Source organism: Pristiophorus japonicus, unplaced genomic scaffold, assembly GCF_044704955.1.
Source record: "Pristiophorus japonicus isolate sPriJap1 unplaced genomic scaffold, sPriJap1.hap1 HAP1_SCAFFOLD_964, whole genome shotgun sequence".
Lineage (NCBI taxonomy): Eukaryota > Metazoa > Chordata > Chondrichthyes > Pristiophoridae > Pristiophorus > Pristiophorus japonicus.
The window spans coordinates 123,683-144,204 of NW_027254893.1; the positions used below are offsets into that span (position 1 = coordinate 123,683).

A 20,522-nucleotide genomic window follows, 5' to 3' on the forward strand; every position below is an offset into this window, starting at 1 on the left:
CCGCTCTCTGATTGGCTGACACCGCGCTCTCCGCCAATCAGCTCCCTGTTTCCCCCGCCCCGCCCCGCCCCCTCGCGGTTCTATTCTCGCGCCCGCTTTGACCGGCCGTTGCTTTTTAAATCCGGCGCGCGTCACTCACCGCCCCACGTGGGGCTCATTTAAAAAACGTCAGCCCCGGCCCCGCCCTCTCCCCCCCCCCCCCCGTCCCCGTGACGCACGGTGTCCAATCCCCGGCTCAGTGACGGCACCCTGACTCCACCCCTCCTGTGACGCACGCTGACTCCACCCCTCCCGTGACGCACTCTGGCTCCGCTCCTGTAACGCGCCCTGTGCAGTCGAGCAGCCCTGTGACGCACATTAACTCCGCCCCCCTTCCTCACCTCACCCCGTGACGCGGCCCAATAGCCGGCTCTGTGACGCACACTGACTCCACCTCACTTGTGACGCACCCCGACTCCGCCCCCTACAACGCGCCCTGTCCAATCCCCGGCTCTGTGAAGCAAACGGACTCCGCCTCCTCTGACGTGACTCTGACTCCGCCCTCCTGGGAGGCGCTGTCCCGGCCCCGCCCCCCCCTGTGACGCGGTGTGACGGACGGACAGTGACGAAGCGATGGCGCTGGCGGATGCTGTGTTCGGCGGCGGGCCCGGCGGCCTGTTCCCGGGGTCTCGGGGCCTGGGGCTGCCCCTCATCCCCGGCCTGGGCCCGGGGCTAAGCCTCGGCCTGAGCCTCCCGCCGCCCTGCACCCAACCCGGACCGCTCCCCGAGGGTCTCCGCCTCCTGCATGGGACCACCACCCTGGGCCTGCGGGTAATGTGGGTCCGCACCGGGGGGGTCCGCGACCCCGGGCCTGCGGGTAATGTGGGTCCGCACCGGGGGGTCCGCGACCCCGGGCCAGCGGGTAATGTGGGTCCGCACCGGGGGGGTCCGCGACCCCGGGCCTGCGGGTAATGTGGGTCCGCACCGGGGGGGTCCGCGACCCCGGGCCTGCGGGTAATGTGGGTCCGCACCGGGGGGGTCCGCGACCCCGGGCCTGCGGGTAATGTGGGTCCGCACCGGGGGGTCCGCGACCCCTGGGGTACCACCACCCCGGGCCTGCGGGTAATGTGGGTCCGCACCGGGGGGGTCCGCGACCCCTGGGGTACCACCACCCCGGGCCTGCGGGTAATGTGGGTCCGCACCGGGGGGGTCCGCGACCCCGGGGGTACCACCACCCTGGGCCTGCGGGTAATGTGGGTCCGCACCGGGGGGGTCCGCGACCCTGACCTGCGGGTAATGTGGGTCCGCACGTGGGGGGTCCGGACCCCGGGGCGTACTAGGGCGTCCGCGGGAGGGTTCCTGACTCTGGGAGGACCAGCACCCTGGGCCTGAATGTAATCTGGGTCTGCGACCCTGGGGGGGTCTGCATGGGATGGGGTCCCCAACCCCGGAGGGTACTAGGGCATCCCAGGGGAGTGGTTCTCCTATCCCTGGGGTACGGGGGGTGTCCACCACCCTGGGGGGAACCACCACCCTGGGCCTGCAGGTAATGGGGGTGGGGGCCGTGAGCCCGGGGCATACTAGGGTGTCCGCGGGGGGTTCCCAACTCTGGGGGGGGTACCAGCACCCTGGGTCTGCGGGTAATGGGGGGTCCGTGGGGGGGGATACTGGGAGGGGGCCCATGGGGGTACTGGGAGGGGGCCCATGGGGGTGGGGAGACAGACGGAGGGAGGGAGTGTGTGAGTGGCGGAGGGAGGGAATGAGAGAGAGGGCGACGGAGGAATGGTGATTGAGCGAGTGTGTGGGAACCCAGACCCTGACGCACTCACTCACTCTCTCTCTCTCCCCCTCTCTGACACTCACTCTCTCTCTCTCCCCCTCTCTGACACTCTCTCTCTCTCTCGCTCCCCCCCCCCCCCCACACTCTCGCTCTCTCTCTGACACTCTCTCTCTCTCTCCCCCCCTCCCCCACACTCTCGCTCTCTGTGACACTCACTCTCTCTCTCCCCCTCTCTGACACTCTCTCTCTCTCTCTCTTCCCCCCCCCCCCACACTCTCGCTCTCTCTCTGACACTCTCTCTCTCTCTCCCCCTCTCTGACACTCTCTCTCTCTCTCTCGCTCCCCCCCCCCCCCACACTCTCGCTCTCTCTCTGACACTCTCTCTCTCTCTCCCCCCGCAGTTTGACGACGGGGTAATCGTGGCGGTGGACTCTCGGGCCACGGCCGGCTCCTACGTGGCCTCGCAGACGGTGAAGAAGGTGATCGAGATCAACCCCTACCTCCTGGGCACCATGGCCGGAGGGGCGGCAGACTGCAGCTTCTGGGAACGGCTGCTCGCCCGGCAGTGCCGCATCTACCAGCTGAGGAACAAGGAGCGAATCTCGGTGGCTGCAGCCTCCAAACTGCTGGCCAACATGGTCTATCAGTACAAGGGCATGGGTCTGTCGATGGGCACCATGATCTGTGGCTGGGACAAGCGGGGCCCAGGTGAGCGATCGCCGGGGGTGGCGGGGAGGGAGCCGGGCACTGGCCGTCCGTGACATACTGTACCTGCAAATATAAAACCAGAGCAAGAGTTTCTATAGGTATATAAAAAGGAAAAGAGTGGCTCAAGTAAATGTTGGTCCCTTCGAGGACGAGACCGGGGAATTAGTAATGGGAAACATGGAGATGGCAGAAACTCTGAACAAATAGAAAATAGGTGCAGGGGTGGCCCAGTCGGTCCTTCGAGCCTGGTCATTTACCTCAGTACCCGCTTTCTCTCCATACCCCTTGATCCCTTTAGCCGTAAGGGCCATATCTAACTCCCTCTTGAATATATCCAACGAACTGGCCTCAACAACTCTCTGTGGTAGAGAATTCAACAGGTTAACAACTCTCTGAGTGAAGAAGTTTCTCCTCATCTCGGTCCTAAATGGCTTATCCCTTATCCTTAGACTGTGTCCCCTGGTTCTGGACTTCCCCAACATCGGGAACATTCTTCCTGCATCTAACCTGTCCAGTCCCGTCAGGATTTTATATGTTTCTATGAGATCCCCTCTCATCCTTCTAAACTCCAGTGAATATAAACCTAGTCGATCCAGTCTTCATATGTCAGTCCTGCCATCCTAGGAATCAGTCTGGTGAACCTTCGCTGCACTCCCTCAATAGCAAGAACGTCCTTCCTCAGATTAGGAGACCAAAACTGAACACAATATTCCAGGTGAGGCCTCACCAAGGCCCTGTACAACTGCAGTAAGACCTCCCTGCTCCTATACTCAAATCCTCTCGCTATGAAGGCCAACATACCATTTACCTTCTTCACCGCCTGCTGTACCTGCATGTCAACTTTCAATGACTGATGTACCATGACACCCAGGTCTCGTTGCACCTCCCCTTTCCCTAATCTGCCGCCATTCAGATAATCTGCCTTCGTGTTTTTGCCGCCAAAGTGGATAACCGCACATATATCCACATTTTGTATCAGTCTTTACGGTAAAGGATACTAACAATATCCCGATAGTAGATAGTCAAGGGGCTTTTGGGGGGAGGAACTTAACACAATCACTAAGGAGGTGGTACTCAGTAAGATAATGGGACTAAAGGCAGATAAATCCCCTGGACCTGATGGCTTGCATCCTCGGGTCTTGAGAAGTAACAGCAGGGATTGTGGATGCATTGGTTGTAATTTACCAAAATTCCCTGGATTCTGGTGAGGTCCCAGCAGATTGGAAAACTGCAAATGTAACGCCCCTATTTAAAAAAGGAGGCAGACAAAAAGCAGGAAACTATAGAGCAGTTAGCCTAACATCTGTGGTTGGGAAAATGTTGGAGTCCATTATTAAAGAAGCAGTAGCAGGACATTTGGAGAAACATAATTCAGTCAGGCAGAGTCAGCATGGATTTATGAAGGGGAAGTCATGTTATACCATTATTGGTGAGGCCACACCTGGAGTACTGCGTGCAGTTTTGGTCTCCGTATTTACGAAAGGATATACTTGCTTTGGAGGCAGTTCAGAGAAGGTTCACTCGGTTGATTCCGGGGATGAGGGGGTTGACTTATGAGGAAAGGTTGAGGAGGTTGGGCCTCTACTCATTGGAGTTCAGAAGAATGAGAGGTGATCTTATCGAAACGTATAAGATTATGAGGGGGCTCGACAAGGTGGATGCAGAGAGGATGTTTCCACTGATGGGGGAGACTAGAACTAGGGGGCATGGTCTTAGAATAAGGGGCCGCCCATTTAAAACTGAGATGAGGAGGAATTTCTTCTCTCAGAGGGTTGTAAATCTGTGGAATTCTCTGCCCCAGAGAGCTGTGGAGGCTGGGTCATTGAATATATTTAAGGTGGAGATAGACAGATTTTTGAGCGATAAGGGAGTGAAGGGTTATGGGGAGTGGGCGGGGAAGTGGAGCTGAGTCCATGATCAGATCAGCCATGATCGTATTAAATGGCGGAGCAGGCTCGAGGGGCCGAATGGCCGACTCCTGTTCCTTGTTCTTATGTTAACTTTCAGTGTTCCGTGTACAGGGACATCCAGGTCCCCTGGTAACATCACACCAGTGACCACACTCCAAAAGTACTTCATTGGCTGTGAAGCGCTTTGCGACGTCCGATGGTCGTGAATGGCGCTATATAAATCCAAGTCTTGTTATTGGTTGTCATCTTCCAAAATTCCATAGATTGGAAGGTCGCTAACGTAACCCCGCTATTTAAGAAAGGAGGGAGAGAGAAAGCAGGGATCTACAGATCAGTTAGCCTGACATCAGTCGCCGGGAAAATGCTAGAATCTATCAGGTCTCTCGTAACAAGGCACTTAGAAAATACTAATAGGATTGGGCAGTCAACGTGGATTTATGAAAGGGAAATCATGTTTGACAAACCTGTTAGTTTTTTGAAGTTGTAATGAGCAGGATAGATCCAGGGGGAACCAGTGGATGTGGTGTATTTAGATTTTCAGAAGGTATTCGATAAAATGCCACACAAGAGGCTATTGACCAAAATTAGGGCTCGGATTGAGGATTGGTTCATGGTCAGAAAACAGAGAGTAGGAATAAACGGTACATTTTCGGGTTGGCAGGCTGTGACTAGTGGGGTGCCGCAAGGATCGGTGCTTAGGCCCCAGATATTCACAGTCTATAATCAATGATTTGGATGAGGGGACCAAGTGCAATATAACCAAGTTTGCTGATGATACAAAGCTCGGTGGGAATGTGAGTTGTGAGGAGGATGCAAAGAGACTTCAAGGGGGCTATCGACAGGTGTTGTGGAGTATTAAAAACATAACACTCACACGAAAGGTCTTTTATAGAGAAAAGAGATGTTTATTAAAACCTGATTAATCAAGGGAGATTCGGCCTCATCAGTACCATTACTGAGAGCTCTCCACACCGATCTCTCAGGACAAGCTGTGTAATTGCATTTTTATATAGTTGAGATACAGTCAAAATGGTGGAACTACACAGGAAAGTATTCCATTGGTTAACACAGGTTACAGCAATTTTATTGGGTGGTACAGTTACATTAATTTTATTGGTTACAGTCATTTCTAATGATTCCATTGGTACATTCGGTTCTGACGACTGTTGCAACATAGAAAATAGGTGCAGGAGCAGGCCATTCGGCCCTTCGAGCCTGCACCGCCATTCAATAAGATCAGGGCTGATCATTCACCTCAGTACCCCTTTCCTGCTTTCTCGCCACACCCCTTGATCCCTTTGGCCGTAGGGAATAGCCCCCTACAGTTTATGTGTTACATTTCTGGGACCGTCTTCCCAGGCTAATTCTCAGACTCATGTCCTTGGCCGACATATGGCTACCCTCTATTTAAAAGAGGCTTTGTGTCCCTGTTATCTCCTGCGGCTGTAATGTCGCGTGGCCTCTTCTCATTATTTCTGTGAGCTGTCTTACATAAATCTTCCGGGGGTGTCCTTATCTCCCAAGAGAATTTCTCTGACCTTGGTGTTTCTGCCGACTGCAGCTATTCTACCATGAACGCATTTGAAACCTTCCTCTCAGTCTTTATTTTAATTACACCGAAGTACTTTACCCCTCATTAAGGTTTTTCGCTCTCGCACAAGGCCAAGTGAGTGGGCAAGAACGTGGCAAATGGGATATAACCGTGGAGAAATGTGACGTTATCCACTTTGGTAGGAAAACTAGAAAAGCAGGGTATTGTTTAAATGGTGAGAGATTGGGAAATGCTGGTGTTCAGAGGGCCCTGGCTGCCCTTGTACACCAATCACCGAAAGTTAACCTGCAGGTACAGCAAGCAATCAAGAAAGCGTGTTGGCCTTTCTGGGTGGAGAGGGTGAACAGCCAGAGGTCATGGTTCATATCGGGACCAATGACATGGGTAGGAAGAGGGATGAGATCCTGCAGGCAGAGTTTAGGGAGCAAGGAGAGAGACTAAAAAGCAGGACCTCAAAAGGTAGTAATCTCCGGATTACTCCCGGTGCCACGAGCTGGTGAGCACAGAAACAGCAGGATAGAGCAGATGAATACGGGGCTGGAGAGATGGGGCAGGAGGGAGGGCTTTCGTTTCCTGAGGCATTGGGACCGCTTCTGGGGGAGCTGGGACCTGTACAGGCCGGACGGTTTGCACCTCAACAGAGCCGGGACCAATATCCTCGCAGGGGGGGGGTGGGGTTTGCTAGTGCTGTTGGGGAGGGTTTAAACTAGCTTGGCAGGGGGATGGGAACCTGAAAATAGATTCAGTAGGGAGGGGAATAAAGCTGGAATTAGAAAGCGAAAATAAGTTTGAAGGAGAAAGGAAACAAAGCAGGAAAAAAGGGTTAAAAAAACAAATTTAAAGGCACTTTGTCTACATGTAGCATTCGTAACAAAATAGATGAGTTAACATAAGAATTAGGAACAGGAGTAGGCCATCTAGCCCCTCGAGCCTGCTCCGCCATTCAACAAGATCATGGCTGATCTGGCCGTGGACTCAGCTCCACTTACCCGCCCGCTCCCCGTAACCCTCAATTCCCTTATTGGTTAAAAATCTATCTATCTGTGACTTGAATACATTCAATGAGATAACCTCGACTGCTTCCTTGGGCAGAGAATTCCACAGATTCACAACCCTCTGGGAGAAGAAATTCCTTCTCAACTCGGTTTTAAATTGGCTCCCCCGTATTTTGAGGCTGTGTCCCCTAGTTCTAGTCTCCCCAACCAGTGGAAACAACCTCTCTGCCTCTATCTTGTCTATCCCTTTCATTATTTTAAATGTTTCTATAAGATCACCCCTCATCCTTCTGAACTCCAACAACTAAAGACCCAGTCTACTCAATCTATCATCATAAGGTAACCCCCTCATCTCCGGAATCAGCCGAGTGAATCGTCTCTGTACTCCCTCCAAAGCCAGTATATCCTTCCTTAAGTAAGGTGACCAAAACTGCACGCAGTACTCCAGGTGCGGCCTCACCAATACCCTGTACAGTTGCAGCAGGACCTCCCTGCTTTTGTACTCCATCCCTCTCGCAATGAAGGCCAACATTCCATTCGCCTTCCTGATTACCTGCTGCACCTGCAAACTAACTTTTTGGGATTCATGACTCAAAGAGTTTCATACACAAGGACCCCCAGGTCCCTCTGCACCGCAGCATGTTGTAATTTCTCCCCATTCAAATAATATTCCCTTTTGCTGCTTTTTTCCCCAAGGTGGATGACCTCACATTTTCCGACATTGTATTCCATCTGCCAAACCTTAGCCCATTCGCTTAACCTATCTAAATCTCTTTGCAGCCTCTCTGTGTCCTCTACACAACCCGCTTTCCCACTAATCTTTGTGCCATCTGCAAATTTTGTTACACTACACTCTGTCCCCTCTTCCAGGTCATCTATGTATATTGTAAACAGTTGTGGTCCCAGCACCGATCCCTGTGGCACACCACTAACCACCGATTTCCAACCGGAAAAGGACCCATTTATCCCGACTCTCTGCTTTCTGTTAGCCAGCCAATTCTCGAACCATGCTAATACATTTCCACTGACTACGCGTACCTTTATCTTCTGCAGTAACCTTTTGTGTGGCACCTTATCGAATTCCTTTTGGAAATCTAAATACACCACATCCATCGGTACACCTCTATCCACCATGCTCGTTATATCCTCAAAGAATTCCAGTAAATTAGTTAATTAGAGGAGAGATTGGGTCGACTGGGCCTGTATTCACTGGAGTTTAGAAGAATGAGGGGGGGATCTCATTGAAAGGTATAAAATTCTGACGGGGTTGGACAGACTGGATGCGGAGAGGATGTTTCCCCCGGGGCTGGGAAGTCTAGAACAAGGGGTCACAGTCTCAGGATACGGGGGAGGAAATTTAGGAGCGAGATGAGGAGAAATGTTTTCACTCAGAGGGTGGTGAACCTGTGGAATTCTCTACCACAGAAGGCTGTGGGGGCCAAGTCACTGAATATATTTAAGAGGGAGATAGATAGATTTCTAGACACAAAAGGCATCAAGGGATATGGGGAAAAAGCGGGAATATGGTGTTGAGATAGAGGATCAGCCATGATCCTATTGAATGGTGGTGCAGACTCGAAGGGCCGAATGGCCTACTCCTGCTCCTATTGTCAATGTTTCTATGAATCACTGCAATTGTGAGAAATGATATTGGCTCAAATGATCAGGATGTTGAAACAGTTTGGGTGGAGATAAGGAATAATACGGGGAAAAAGTCACTGGTGGGCGTAGTCCATAGGCCCCCGAACAGTAGCAACTGTGTTGGACGGAGCATAAACCAGGAAATAGTGGGGGCTTGTAAAAAGGGAACATGGGTGATTTTAACCTCCATTTTGATTGGACAAATCAAATTGGTCAGGGTAGCCTTGAGGAAGAGTGCATAAGGGACGGGTTCCTTGAACAGTATGTAACGGAACCAACCAGGGGGCAGGCTATCTTAGATCTGGTCCTGTGTAATGAGACAGGATTAATAAACAATCTCCGAGTAAAGGATCCTCTTGGAATGAGTGATCTTACCATGGTTGAATTTCAAATTCAGATGGAGGGTGAGAGAGTTGGATCTCTAACCAGCGTACTAAGCTTAAATAAAGGAGACTACGAAGGTATCAGGGCAGAGTTGGGTAAAGTGGACTGGGAAAATAGATTAAAGTGTAGGACGGTTGATGAACAGTGGTGTACATTTAAGGGGATATTTCACAACTCTCAAGAAAAAAATATTCCAGTGAGGAGGAAAGGGTGTGAGAGAAAAGATAGCCATCCGTGGCTCACTAAAGAAATAAAGGACGGTATCCAATTAAAAACAGGGACATACAAAGTGGCCAAAACTAGTGGGAGGACAGAAGATTGGGAAACTTTTAAAAGCCAGCAAAAAATTACTAAAAAAAATGATTAAGAAAGGGAAGATAGTCTATGAAAGTAAACTAGCACGAAATATAAAAACAGGTAGCAAGAGTTTCTATAGGTTTATAAAAAGGAAAAGAGTGGCTAAAGTAAATGTTGGTCCCTTAGAGGACAAGACTTTGGCAGAAAAAAATCAAAAGAGCAAGTTATTATTTAAATGGAGAAAGATTGCAAAGTGCCGCAGTACAGCGGGACCTGGGGGTCCTTGTGCATGAAACACAAAAGGATAGTCTGCAGGTACAGCAAGTGATCAGGAAGGCCAATGGAATCTTGACCTTTATTGCAAAGGGGATGGAGTATAAAAGCAGGGAAGTCTTGCTACAGTTATACAGGGTATTGGTGAGGCCACACCTGGAGTACTGCGTGCAGTTTTGGTTTCCGTATTTACGGAAGGATACACTTGCTTTGGAGGCAGTTCAGAGATGATTCACTCGGTTGATTCCGGAGATGAGGGGGTTGACTTATGAGGAAAGGTTGAGGAGGTTGGGCCTCTACTCATTGGAATTCAGAAGAATGAGAGGTGATCTTATGGAAACGTATCAGATTATGAGGGGGCTCGACAAGGTGGATGCAGAGAGGATGTTCCCACTGATGGGGGAGACTAGAACTAGGGGGCATGGTCTTAGAATAAGGGGCCGCCCATTTAAAACTGAGATGAGGAGGAATTTCTTCTCTGAGGGTTGTAAATCTGTGGAATTCTCTGCCCCAGAGAGCTGTGGAGGCTGGGTCATTGAATATATTTAAGGTGGAGATAGACAGATTTTTGAGCGATAAGGGAGTGAAGGGTTATGGGGAGCGGGCGGGGAAGTGGAGCTGAGTCCATGATCGGATCAGCCATGATCGTATTAAATGGCGGAGCAGGCTCGAGGGGCCGAATGGCCGACTCCTGCTCCTATTTCTTATGATCTTATTTAGATTTTCAGAAGGGGTACAGATGTGCCGTTGTGTTTCTCTAACCCACCTCCCCCTTGTTCTCTCTCTCTCTCTCTCTCTCTCTCTAGGCCTGTATTACGTGGACAGCGAGGGGAACCGTGTGTCGGGGGAGGTGTTCTCGGTGGGCTCGGGGTCCGTCTACGCCTACGGGGTGCTGGACCGCGGCTTCCGTCACGACATGCCCGCCGAGGAGGCCTACGAGCTGGCCAAGCAGGCCATCTACCACGCCACCTACCGCGACGCCTACTCTGGCGGAATAGCCAGCCTGTACCACGTCAAGGAGAGCGGCTGGGTGAAGGTCTGCAGCGAGGACGTCTCGGACCTGCACACGCTGTACAAGGACGGGGGGTGCGCCTAGCCTGGGTGGGCCCTGGGCCAGAGGGGTCTAGCGGGCCTTGAGGTGGGGGGGGGGGGCCGGGGAGGTAAAGGGGTTTCAGTCACGGGTGAAGGTCGCCAGAAGCGGCTGTTGCGTTTCTATTGCCTATTGACCTTCTGCACCAATGCCCCACAGCCCCCCCCCCCCCCACAAACCAAAGCTCTACCCTCAGAACCATGCCGCCTCCACAGTCAAATAGCCCTCCATCTGGGCCTGCGTGGCAGAGTGCGGGCGGGGTCAGTGCAGGGGTGTGCTGCTCGGTTTCTCGAAACCCCCCCCCCCCGAGTTATTCAACCAGGGGAGGGTCTCGGTCCTTACCCCCTCCCCCTCAAGCTATTCGACCATGGGGAGAGTGAGGGAGGGACTCGGTCCTTTCCCAGCACGCCCCCCCCCCCCCCCCTCCCCCCTCCCTGAGCTCGGAGCTATTCGACAGGTGAGGGGGATGTTTGTATGCGTGTGTCTGCTTGGAGGGGAATTGGAAACTATTATTGCCCTCCTGTGGGCCCGACTTTTGATGATGTGTGTGGGGGGAGGATCCAAGGAAGGGGCTTGGGAGCAAAGGCGGCCTGCTTGAGAGGCTGACTGTGTTTCTGTGGGGGTGCGGTGTCCATTTTGACCCCCTTCTGAACTCATTTTACCATCGTCCCCTCGCGCGTTGTAGTTTTGTGACCTTGTTTGAAATTACAATAAAGTTTGTTTGATTTATGTGTGTGTGTGTGTGTGTGTGTGTGTCTCTCTCTCACCATCAGCAGGCCGGGGCCATTAGAGGGAGCAGCGTGCGGAGGAATACCACTGCAGGGAGTAGCGCGTGCTGCTGCAGGAGTGCGACGGCTGACTGCAGTGCGGCCAGGTACAGCAGGAGAGCAGCGAGGTCAGGGTGAAGGAGCGGCGAGGGTTTGTCGAGGGAAGTGCGATATGTGCGGGCACTAGGTCCGTGCAGCAGAGCTGGTCTCCAGTTCGTCCTGGTTAATCCTCGCCACTGGACCAAGGCCCTCGCTCTGCCAAGCCCCGTGTGGTGGCTGGTGTGCAACGGTCACCCCACGTTAAAACAAACCCACCCACAGGCATCTTCCACCCTTCAGGATGTAGTTCGGGACCCAGAAACACCCGTCGTGGAAGCAAGTCATCCTTACTTCGGGGGACTGCCTATGGTGCCTATTATAGGTCCCCTTGCAGTCCGAATCAGGTGAATTTATAATGGGGAAGAAAGAAATGGCAGATCAATTGAACAAATACATTGGTTCTGTCTTCACGAAGGAAGACACGAATAACCTCCCGGAAATACCCGGGGACCGAGGGTCTAGTGAGAAGGAGGAACTGAGGGAAATCCTTATTAGTCCGGAAATTGTGTTAGGGAAATGGATGAGACTGAAGGCCAATAAATCCCCAGGGCCTGATAGTCTGCATCCCAGAGTGCTTAAGGAAGTGGCCCTAGAAATAGTGGATGCATTGGTGGTCATTTTCCGACAATCTATAGACTCTGGATCAGTTCCTGTGGATTGGAGGGTAGCTATATAAGAAAGGAGGGAGAGAGAAAACGGAATTATAAGACCGGTTAGCCTGACATCGGTAGTGGGGAAAATGTTGGAATCAATTATTAAAGATGAAATAGCAGCGCATTTGGAAAGCAGTGACAGGATCGGTCCAAGTCAACATGGATTTATGAAAGAAAAATCATGCTTGACAAATCTTTGAGTTTTTTGAGGATGTATCTAGTAGAGTGGACAAGGGAGAACCAGTGGGTGTGGTGTATTTGGACTTTCAAAAGGCTTTTGACAAGGTCCCACACAAGAGATTAGTGTGTAAAATTAAAGTACATGGTATTGGGGGTAATGTACTGACGTGGATAGAGAACTGGTTGGCAGACAGGAAGCAGAGAGTCGGGATAAACGGGTCCTTTTCAGAATGGCAGGCAGTGACTAGTGGGGTGCCGCAGGGCTCAGTGCTGGGACCCCAGCTCTTTACAATATACATCAATGATTTAGATGAAGGAATTAAATGTAATATCTCCAAGTTTACAGATGACACTAAGCTGGGTGGTGGTGTGAGCTGTGAGGAGGATGCCAAGAGGCTGCAGGGTGACTTGGACAGGTTAGGTGAGTGGGCAAATGCATGGCAGGTGCAATATAATGTAGACAAATGTGAGGTTATCCACTTTGATGGCAAAAACAGAAGGACGGATTAGTATCTGAATGGTGACAGATTAGGAAAAGGGGAGGTGCAACGAGACCTGGGTGTCATGGTACATCAGTCATTGAAAGTTGGCATGCAGGTACAGCAGGCGCTGAAGAAGGCAAATGGTATGTTGGCCTTCATAGCGATGGGATTTGAGTATAGGAGCAGGGAGGTCTTACTGCAGTTGTACAGGGCCTTGGTGAGGCCACACCTGGAATATTGTGTTCAGTTTTGGTCTCCTAATCTGAGGAAGGACATTCTTGCTATTGAGGGAGTACAGTGAAGGTTCACCAGACTGATTCCCGGGATGGCAGGACTGACATATGAAGAAAGACTGGATCGACTGGGTTTATATTCACTGGAGTTTAGAAGAATGAGAGGACATCTCATAGAAACATATAAAATTCTGATGGGTTTAGACAGGTTAGATGCAGGAAGAATGTTCCCGATGTTGGGGATGTCCAGAACCAGGGGACACAGTCTAAGGATAAGGGGTAAGCCATTTAGGACCGAGATGAGGAGAAACTTCTTCACTCAGAGAATTGTGAACCTGTGGAATTCTCTACCACAGAGAGTTGTTGAGGCCAGTTCGTTAGATATATTCAAGAGGGAGTTAGATGTGGCCCTTACGGCTAAAGGGATCAAGGGGTATGGAGAGAAAGCAGGAATGGGGTACTGAGGGAATGATCAGCCATGATCTTATTGAATGGTGGTGCAGGCTCGAAGGGCCGAATGGCCTACTCCTGCACCTATTTTCTATGTTTCTATGCAGACTCAGTGAATTCCTTCAAGCGAGGGCTGGATGTGTTACTGGCTACGGCGGAGATTAACTCTTACAGACGGGCAAGTACTGCAGGGAATTTAATGGCCAGAGTGATCTCCTGGACGAGTTTCGATCGCCGAGACAGGTCGGAGAGGAATTTCTCAGATTTCCCCCACCCACCCAAATTGGCCTGGGTTTTTAATCTCTTTTTCTGCCTCTCCCAGGAGATCGCTTGGTTCGGGGTGGAGTGGAGAGTGTATATGTTGTGATACACACAGTATGTCAACAAAGGTAGATATGGATGCGGAGATCCAACACCGCCTCCAGTGCGCCAGTGCAGTCTTCGGCCGCCTGAGGAAGAGAGTGTTCGAAGACCAGGCCCTCAAATCCACCACCGAGCTCATGGTCTACAGGGCTGTAGTAATACCCGCCCTCCTGTATGGCTCAGAGACATGGACCATGTACAGTAGACACCTCAAGTCGCTGGAGAAATACCACCAACGCTGTCTCCGCAAGATCCTACAAATCCCCCGGGAGGACAGACGCACCAACGTTAGCGTCCTCGACCAGGCCCAACATCTCCAGCATCGAAGCACTGACCACACACTCGACCAGCTCCGCTGGGCAGGGCCACATTGTCCGCATGGCCCCCCAGACACGAGACTCCCCAAAGCAAGCGCTCTACTCGGAACTCCTTCACGGCAAGCGAGCCCCAGGTGGGCCAGAGGAAACGTTACAAGGGACCACCCTCAAAGCCTCCCTGATAAAGTGCAACATCCCCCACCGACACCTGGGAGTCCCTGGGCCCAAAGACCAGTCCCGCCCTCAGTGGAGGAAGTGCATCCGGGAGGGCGCTGAGCACCTCGAGTCTCGTCGCCGAGAGCGTGCAGAAAGCAAGCGCAGGCAGCAGAAGGAGCGTGCGGCAAACCAGTCCCACCCTCCCCTTCCCTCAACCACTGTCTGTCCCACCTGTGACAGGGACTGTGGCTCTCGTATTGGGCTGTTCAGCCACCAAAGAACTCACTTCAGGAGTGGAAGCAAGTCCGAGGGACTGCCTATGATGATGATGATGAGCGCAATGGTGTAGGACAGGGTCGATGGACCAGAGGGTCTTTACCTGTCGGTCAACGTTCGTATGATTGTAACTTGTAATAAGTAAATCACCCCTCAACAACAATATAGCGCCTTTAATGTCGTGAAACTTCCCCAGGCGCTACACAGGAATAGTATGAGACAAAAATATGACACCGAGCCACGTAAATTAGCTCAGGAGACCAAAAGCTTGGTCAGCGAGGCAGGTTCCAAGGAGCGTCTTGAAGGAGGAGAGAGAGAGGTAGAGAGGCGGAGAGGTTTAGGGAGGGAGTTCCAGAGCTTGGGACCCAGGCAACAGAAGGCACGGGCATCGATGGTGGAGCGATTATAATCAGGGATGGTCAGATTTAGAGGAGCGCAGATATCTCAGGGGGGCGGGGTTGTGGGGCTGGAGGAGGTCACAGATAGGGAGGGGTGTAGGGGCTGGAGGGGGTTACAGAGATAGGGAGGGGCGAGGGCCATGGAGGGATTTGAACACGAAGATGACAATTTTGAAATCGAGGCGTGGCTTAACCGGGAGCCAATGTAGGTCAGCGAGCACAGGGGGTGATGGGTGAGCGGGACTGGGTGCGAGTTAGGACACGGGGCAGTGAGCACAGGGGGTGATGGGTGAGCGGGACTGGGTGCGAGTTAGGACACGGGGCAGTGAGCACAGGGGGTGATGGGTGAGTGGGACTGGGTGTGAGTTAGGACACGGGGCAGTGAGCACAGGGGGTGATGGGTGAGTGGGACTGGGTGTGAGTTAGGACACGGGGCAGCACTCCCTCAGTACTGTCCCTCGGACAGTGCGGCGCTCCCTCAGTACTGCCCCTCCGACAGTGCGGGGCTCCTTCATTGCAGCACTCCCTCTGTACTGCCCCTCTGACAGTGCAGCACTCCCTCTGTACTGCCCCTCCGACAGTGCGGGGCTCCCTCAGTACTGCCCCTCCGACAGTGCGGCTCTCCCTCAGTTCTGCCCCTCTGACAGTGCAGCACTCCCTCAGTACTGCACTGAAGTGTCAGCCTAGATTTTTGTGCTCAAGTCTCTGGAGTGGGACTTGAACCCACAACCGGCAAGATTCTTGGAGTCGATTAATCATTTTAAATCGGAGATTGGTTTCATTTTATGTTGTTGAGGTTCGGGGTGATTTACTTATAAGTTCTTCCACTGCTGAAGCCCTCATCCGTGCCTTTGTTACCTCCAGACTTGACTATTCCAACGCACTCCTGGCTGGCCTCCCACATTCTACCCGAAGTAAACTAGAGGTGATCCAAAACTCGACTGCCCCGTATCCTAACTCGTACCGAATCCCGCTCACCCATCACCCCGTGCTCACTGCCCCATGTCCTAACTCACACCATGTCCCGTTCACCCATCACCCCCTGTGCTCACTGTCCCCGTGTCCTAACTCACACCCAGTCCCACTCACCCATCACCCCCTGTGCTCACTGCCCCGTGTCCTAACTCGCACCCAGTCCCACTCACCCATCACCCCCTGTGCTCACTGTCCCCGTGTCCTAACTCACACCGAGTCCCACTCACCCATCACCCCCTGTGCTCACTGCCCCATGTCCTAACTCGCACCGAGTCCCGCTCACCCATCACCCCCTGTGCTCGCTGCCCCCGTGTCCTAACTCGCACCGAGTCCCGCTCACCCATCACCCCCTGTGCTCACTGCCCTGTGTCCTAACTCACACCACGTCCCGTTCACCCATCACCCCCTGTGCTCACTGACCCCGTGTCCTAACTCACACCCAGTCCCACTCACCCATCACCCCCTGTGCTCACTGCCCCATGTCCTAACTCGCACCGAGTCCCGCTCACCCATCACCCCCTGTGCTCACTGCCCCGTGTCCTAACTCACACCCAGTCCCACTCACCCATCACCCCCTGTGCTCACTGCCCCGTGTCCTAACTTGCACCCAGTCCCACTCACCCATCACCCCCTGTGCTCACTGACTTGCATTGGCTCCCGGTTAATCAACGCCTCGATTTCAAAATTCTCATCCTTGTTTACAAATCCCTCCCTATCTCTGTAACCTCCTCCAGCCCCTACACCCCTCCCTATCTCTGTAACCTCCTCCAGCCCCTACACCCCTCCCCATCTCTGTAATCTCCTCCAGCCCCTACACCCCTCCCCATCTCTGTAATCTCCTCCAGCCCCTACACCCCTCCCCATCTCTGTAATCTCCTCCAGCCCCTACACCCCTCCCCATCTCTGTAATCTCCTCCAGCCCCACAATCCTCCAAGATCCTGACAGAGATCGAGTTTCTTGAACGATAAGTGGATAAGGGGTTACGGGTAGCGGGCAGGGAATTGGAGCTGAGTCCATGATCAGATCAGCTGTGATCGTATTGAATGGCGGTGCAGGCTCGAGGAGCCGTATGGCTCCTATTTCTTATGTTCTTATCTCTGCGCTCCTCTAATTCTGCCTTCCTGACCATCCCTGACTATAATCGCTCCACCATTGGTGGCCGTGCCTTCTGTTGCCTGGGCCCCAAGCTCTGGAACTCCCTCCCTAAACCTCTCCGCCTCTCTTTCCTCCTTTAAGACGTTTCTTAAAACCTACCTCTTTGACCCAGCTTTTGGTTGCCTGCCCTAACTTCTCCTTGTGCGGCTCGGTGTTGAAGTTTAATCTCATAATTTCAACCGAGATATGCACGCACACAGAGTTAAATCGAAAAAACTTTATTGTAATTCTATACAAGATCACAAAAGTATAGTGTTATAACGATGGGGCAACGTGCGAGGGAACAATGGTAAAATGGTCGGGGGGGGGGGTCAAAATGGGGGCCGCACATTTCCCCCCCCCCCCCCCCCACCCACCGAAATACAGTCAGCCCCTCAATTATTTCGCAGCAGCCCAGATTGGGGGGGGGGGGGGGCTATTTGACTGTGGAGGCGGCGCAGTTCTGAGGGAAGAGCTTCGATCTGTTGGTGGGGGGGGGGGGAAAGAGATATCGCCCCAGAAGGTCGATAGGCACCCTCGTCCATGACTGAAACCGCTTTAGCTCCCATCCCACCTCCCGGGGCCCGCTAGACCCCTCTGGCCCAGGGCCCACCCAGGCTAGGCGCACCCCCCGTCCTTGTACAGCGTGTGCAGGTCCGAGACGTCCTCGCTGCAGACCTTCACCCAGCCGCTCTCCTTGACGTGGTACAGGCTGGCTATTCCGCCAGAGTAGGCGTCCCGGTAGGTGGCGTGGTAGATGGCCTGCTTGGCCAGCTCGTAGGCCTCCTCGGCGGGCATGTCGTGACGGAAGCCGCGGTCCAGCACCCCGTAGGCGTAGACGGACCCCGAGCCCACCGAGAACACCTCCCCCGACACACGGTTCCCCTCGCTGTCCACGTAATACAGGCCTAGAGAGAGAGAGAGAGACAGAACAAGGGGGAGGTGGGTTAGAGAAACACTACGGCACATCTGTACCCCTTCTGAAAATCTAAATAAGATCATAAGGAATAGGAGCAGGAGTCGGCCATTCGGCCCCTCGAGCCTGCTCCACCATTTAATACAATCATGGCTGATCCGATCATGGACTCAGCTCCACTTCCCCGCCCGCTCCCCATAACCCTTCACTCCCTTATCGCTCAAAAATCTGTCTATCTCCGCCTTAAATATATTCAATGACCCAGCCTCCACAGCTCTCTGGGGCAGAGAATTCCACAGATTTATAACCCTCCGAGAGAAGAAATTCCTCCTCATCTCAGTTCTAAATGGGCGGCCCCTTATTCTGAGACCATGCCCCCTAGTTCTAGTCTCCCCCATCAGTGGGAACATCCTCTCTGCATCCACCTTGTCGAGCCCCCTCATAATCTTATACGTTTCGATAAGATCACCTCTCATTCTTCTGAACTCCAATGAGTAGAGGCCCAACCTCCTCAACCTTTCCTCATAAGTCAACCCCCTCATCTCCGGAATCAACCGAGTGAACCTTCTCTGAACTGCCTCCAAAGCAAGTATATCCTTTCGTAAATACGGAGACCAAAACTGCACGCAGTACTCCAGGTGTGGCCTCACCAATACCCTGTATAACTGGAGCAAGACTTCCCTGCTTTTATACTCCATCCCCTTTGCAATAAAGGCCAAGATACAATTGGCCTTCCTGATCACTTGCTGTACCTGCAGACTAACCTTTTGTGTTTCATGCACAAGTAACCCCCAGGTCCCGCTGTACTGCGGCACTTTGCAATCTTTCTCCATTTAAATAATAACTTGTTCTTTTATTTTTTTGTGTCAAAGTGCATGACCTCACACTGTCCAACATTATACTCCATCTGCCAAATTTTTGCCCACTCACTGAGTCTGTCTAGGTCCTTTTGCAGATTTTTTTGTGTCCTCCTCACACATTGCTTTTCCTCCCATCTTTGTATCGTCAGCAAACTTGGCTACGTTACACTCAGTCCCTTCTTCCAAGTCGTTAATATAGATTGTAAATAGTTGGGGTACCAACACTGATCCCTGCGGCACCCCCACTAGTTACTGTTTGCCAACCCGAGAATGACCCATTTATCCCGACTCTCTGTTCTCTGTTCGTTAGCCAATCCTCTATCCATGCTAATATATTACCCCCAACCCCGTGAACTTTTATCTTGTGCAGTAATCTTTTATGTGGCACCTTGTCAAATGCCTTCTGGAAATCCAAATACACCACATCCACTGGTTCCCCTTTATCCACCCTGTTCGTTACATCCTCAAAGAATTCCAGCAAATTTGTCAAACATGACTTCCCTTTCATAAATCCATGCTGACTCTGCCTGACCGAATTTTGCTTTTCCAAATGTCCTGCTACTGCTTCTTTAATAATGGACTCCAACATTTTCCCAACCACAGATGTTAGGCTAACTGCTCTATAGTTTCCTGCTTTCTGTCTGCCTCCTTTTTTAAATAGGGGCGTTACATTTGCGGTTTTCCAATCTGCTGGGCCCTCCCCAGAATCCAGGGAATTTTGGTACATTACAACCAATGCATCCACTATCCCTGCTGTTACTTCTCTTAAGACCCTAGGATGCAAGCCATCAGGTCCAGAGGATTTAACTAACTTTAGTCCCATTTAGTCCCATTATCTTACTGAGTACCACCTCCTTCGTGATTGCGATTGTGTTAACTTCCTCTCCCCTGTAGCCCCTTGACTATCCAATGTTGGGATATTGTTAGTGTCCTGTACCGTAAAGACTGATACAAAATAATTGCTCAGAGTTTCTGCCATCTCCATGTTCCCCATTACTAATTCCCCGGTCTCGTCCTCGAAGGGACCAACATTTACTTGAGCCACTCTTTTCCTTTTTATATACCTATAGAAACTCTTGCTCTGGTTTTATATTTGCAGGTACAACATGTCACGGACGGCCAGTGCCCGGCTCCCTCCCCGCCACCCCCGGCGATCGCTCACCTGGGCCCCGCTTGTCCCAGCCACAGATCATGGTGCCCATCGACAGACCCATGCCCTTGTACTGATAGACCATGTTGGCCAGCAGTTTGGAGGCTGCAGCCACCGAGATTCGCTCCTTGTTCCTCAGCTGGTAGATGCGGCACTGCCGGGCGAGCAGCCGTTCCCAGAAGCTGCAGTCTGCCGCCCCTCCGGCCATGGTGCCCAGGAGGTAGGGGTTGATCTCGATCACCTTCTTCACCGTCTGCGAGGCCACGTAGGAGCCGGCCGTGGCCCGAGAGTCCACCGCCACGATTACCCCGTCGTCAAACTGCGGGGGAGAGAGAGAGAGAGTGTCAGAGAGAGAGCGAGAGTGTGGGGGGGGGGGGGGCGAGAGAGAGAGAGAGTGTCAGAGAGGGGGAGAGAGAGAGAGTGAGTGTCACAGAGAGAGCGAGAGTGTGGGGGGGGGGGGGGGGGGGGGGGGGGGGGGAAGAGAGAGAGAGAGAGTGTCAGAG

The 20,522-nt window shown here is 52.6% G+C and overlaps 2 protein-coding genes across 3 annotated transcripts; one reads left to right on the forward strand and one right to left on the reverse strand.

Moving 5' to 3' along the window:
- Positions 1-567: 567 nt before the first annotated feature.
- On the forward strand, positions 568-11,338 carry LOC139258411 (proteasome subunit beta type-5-like). 2 transcript variants are annotated; one of them, XM_070874764.1, is made up of 3 exons: positions 568-810; positions 2,161-2,467; positions 10,326-11,338. In XM_070874764.1, the coding sequence occupies exons 1-3, from the start codon at positions 613-615 to the stop codon at positions 10,613-10,615; spliced, it is 795 nt and encodes a 264-aa protein (XP_070730865.1). In that variant the 5' UTR covers positions 568-612; the 3' UTR covers positions 10,616-11,338. The 2 variants fall into 2 exon arrangements, with proteins under 2 accessions (XP_070730865.1, XP_070730864.1); XM_070874763.1 differs by lacking the exon at positions 568-810 and adding an exon at positions 1,188-1,227.
- A 5,978-nt stretch (positions 11,339-17,316) lies between these two features.
- On the reverse strand, positions 17,317-20,322 carry LOC139258412 (proteasome subunit beta type-5-like). Its single transcript, XM_070874765.1, has 2 exons — positions 20,032-20,322; positions 17,317-18,001 (listed from the first exon to the last, which is right to left on the reverse strand). Exons 1-2 carry the CDS (start codon positions 20,225-20,227, stop codon positions 17,712-17,714), a joined length of 486 nt encoding a protein of 161 aa, XP_070730866.1. The 5' UTR covers positions 20,228-20,322; the 3' UTR covers positions 17,317-17,711.
- Between the last annotated feature and the right edge of the window lie 200 nt (positions 20,323-20,522).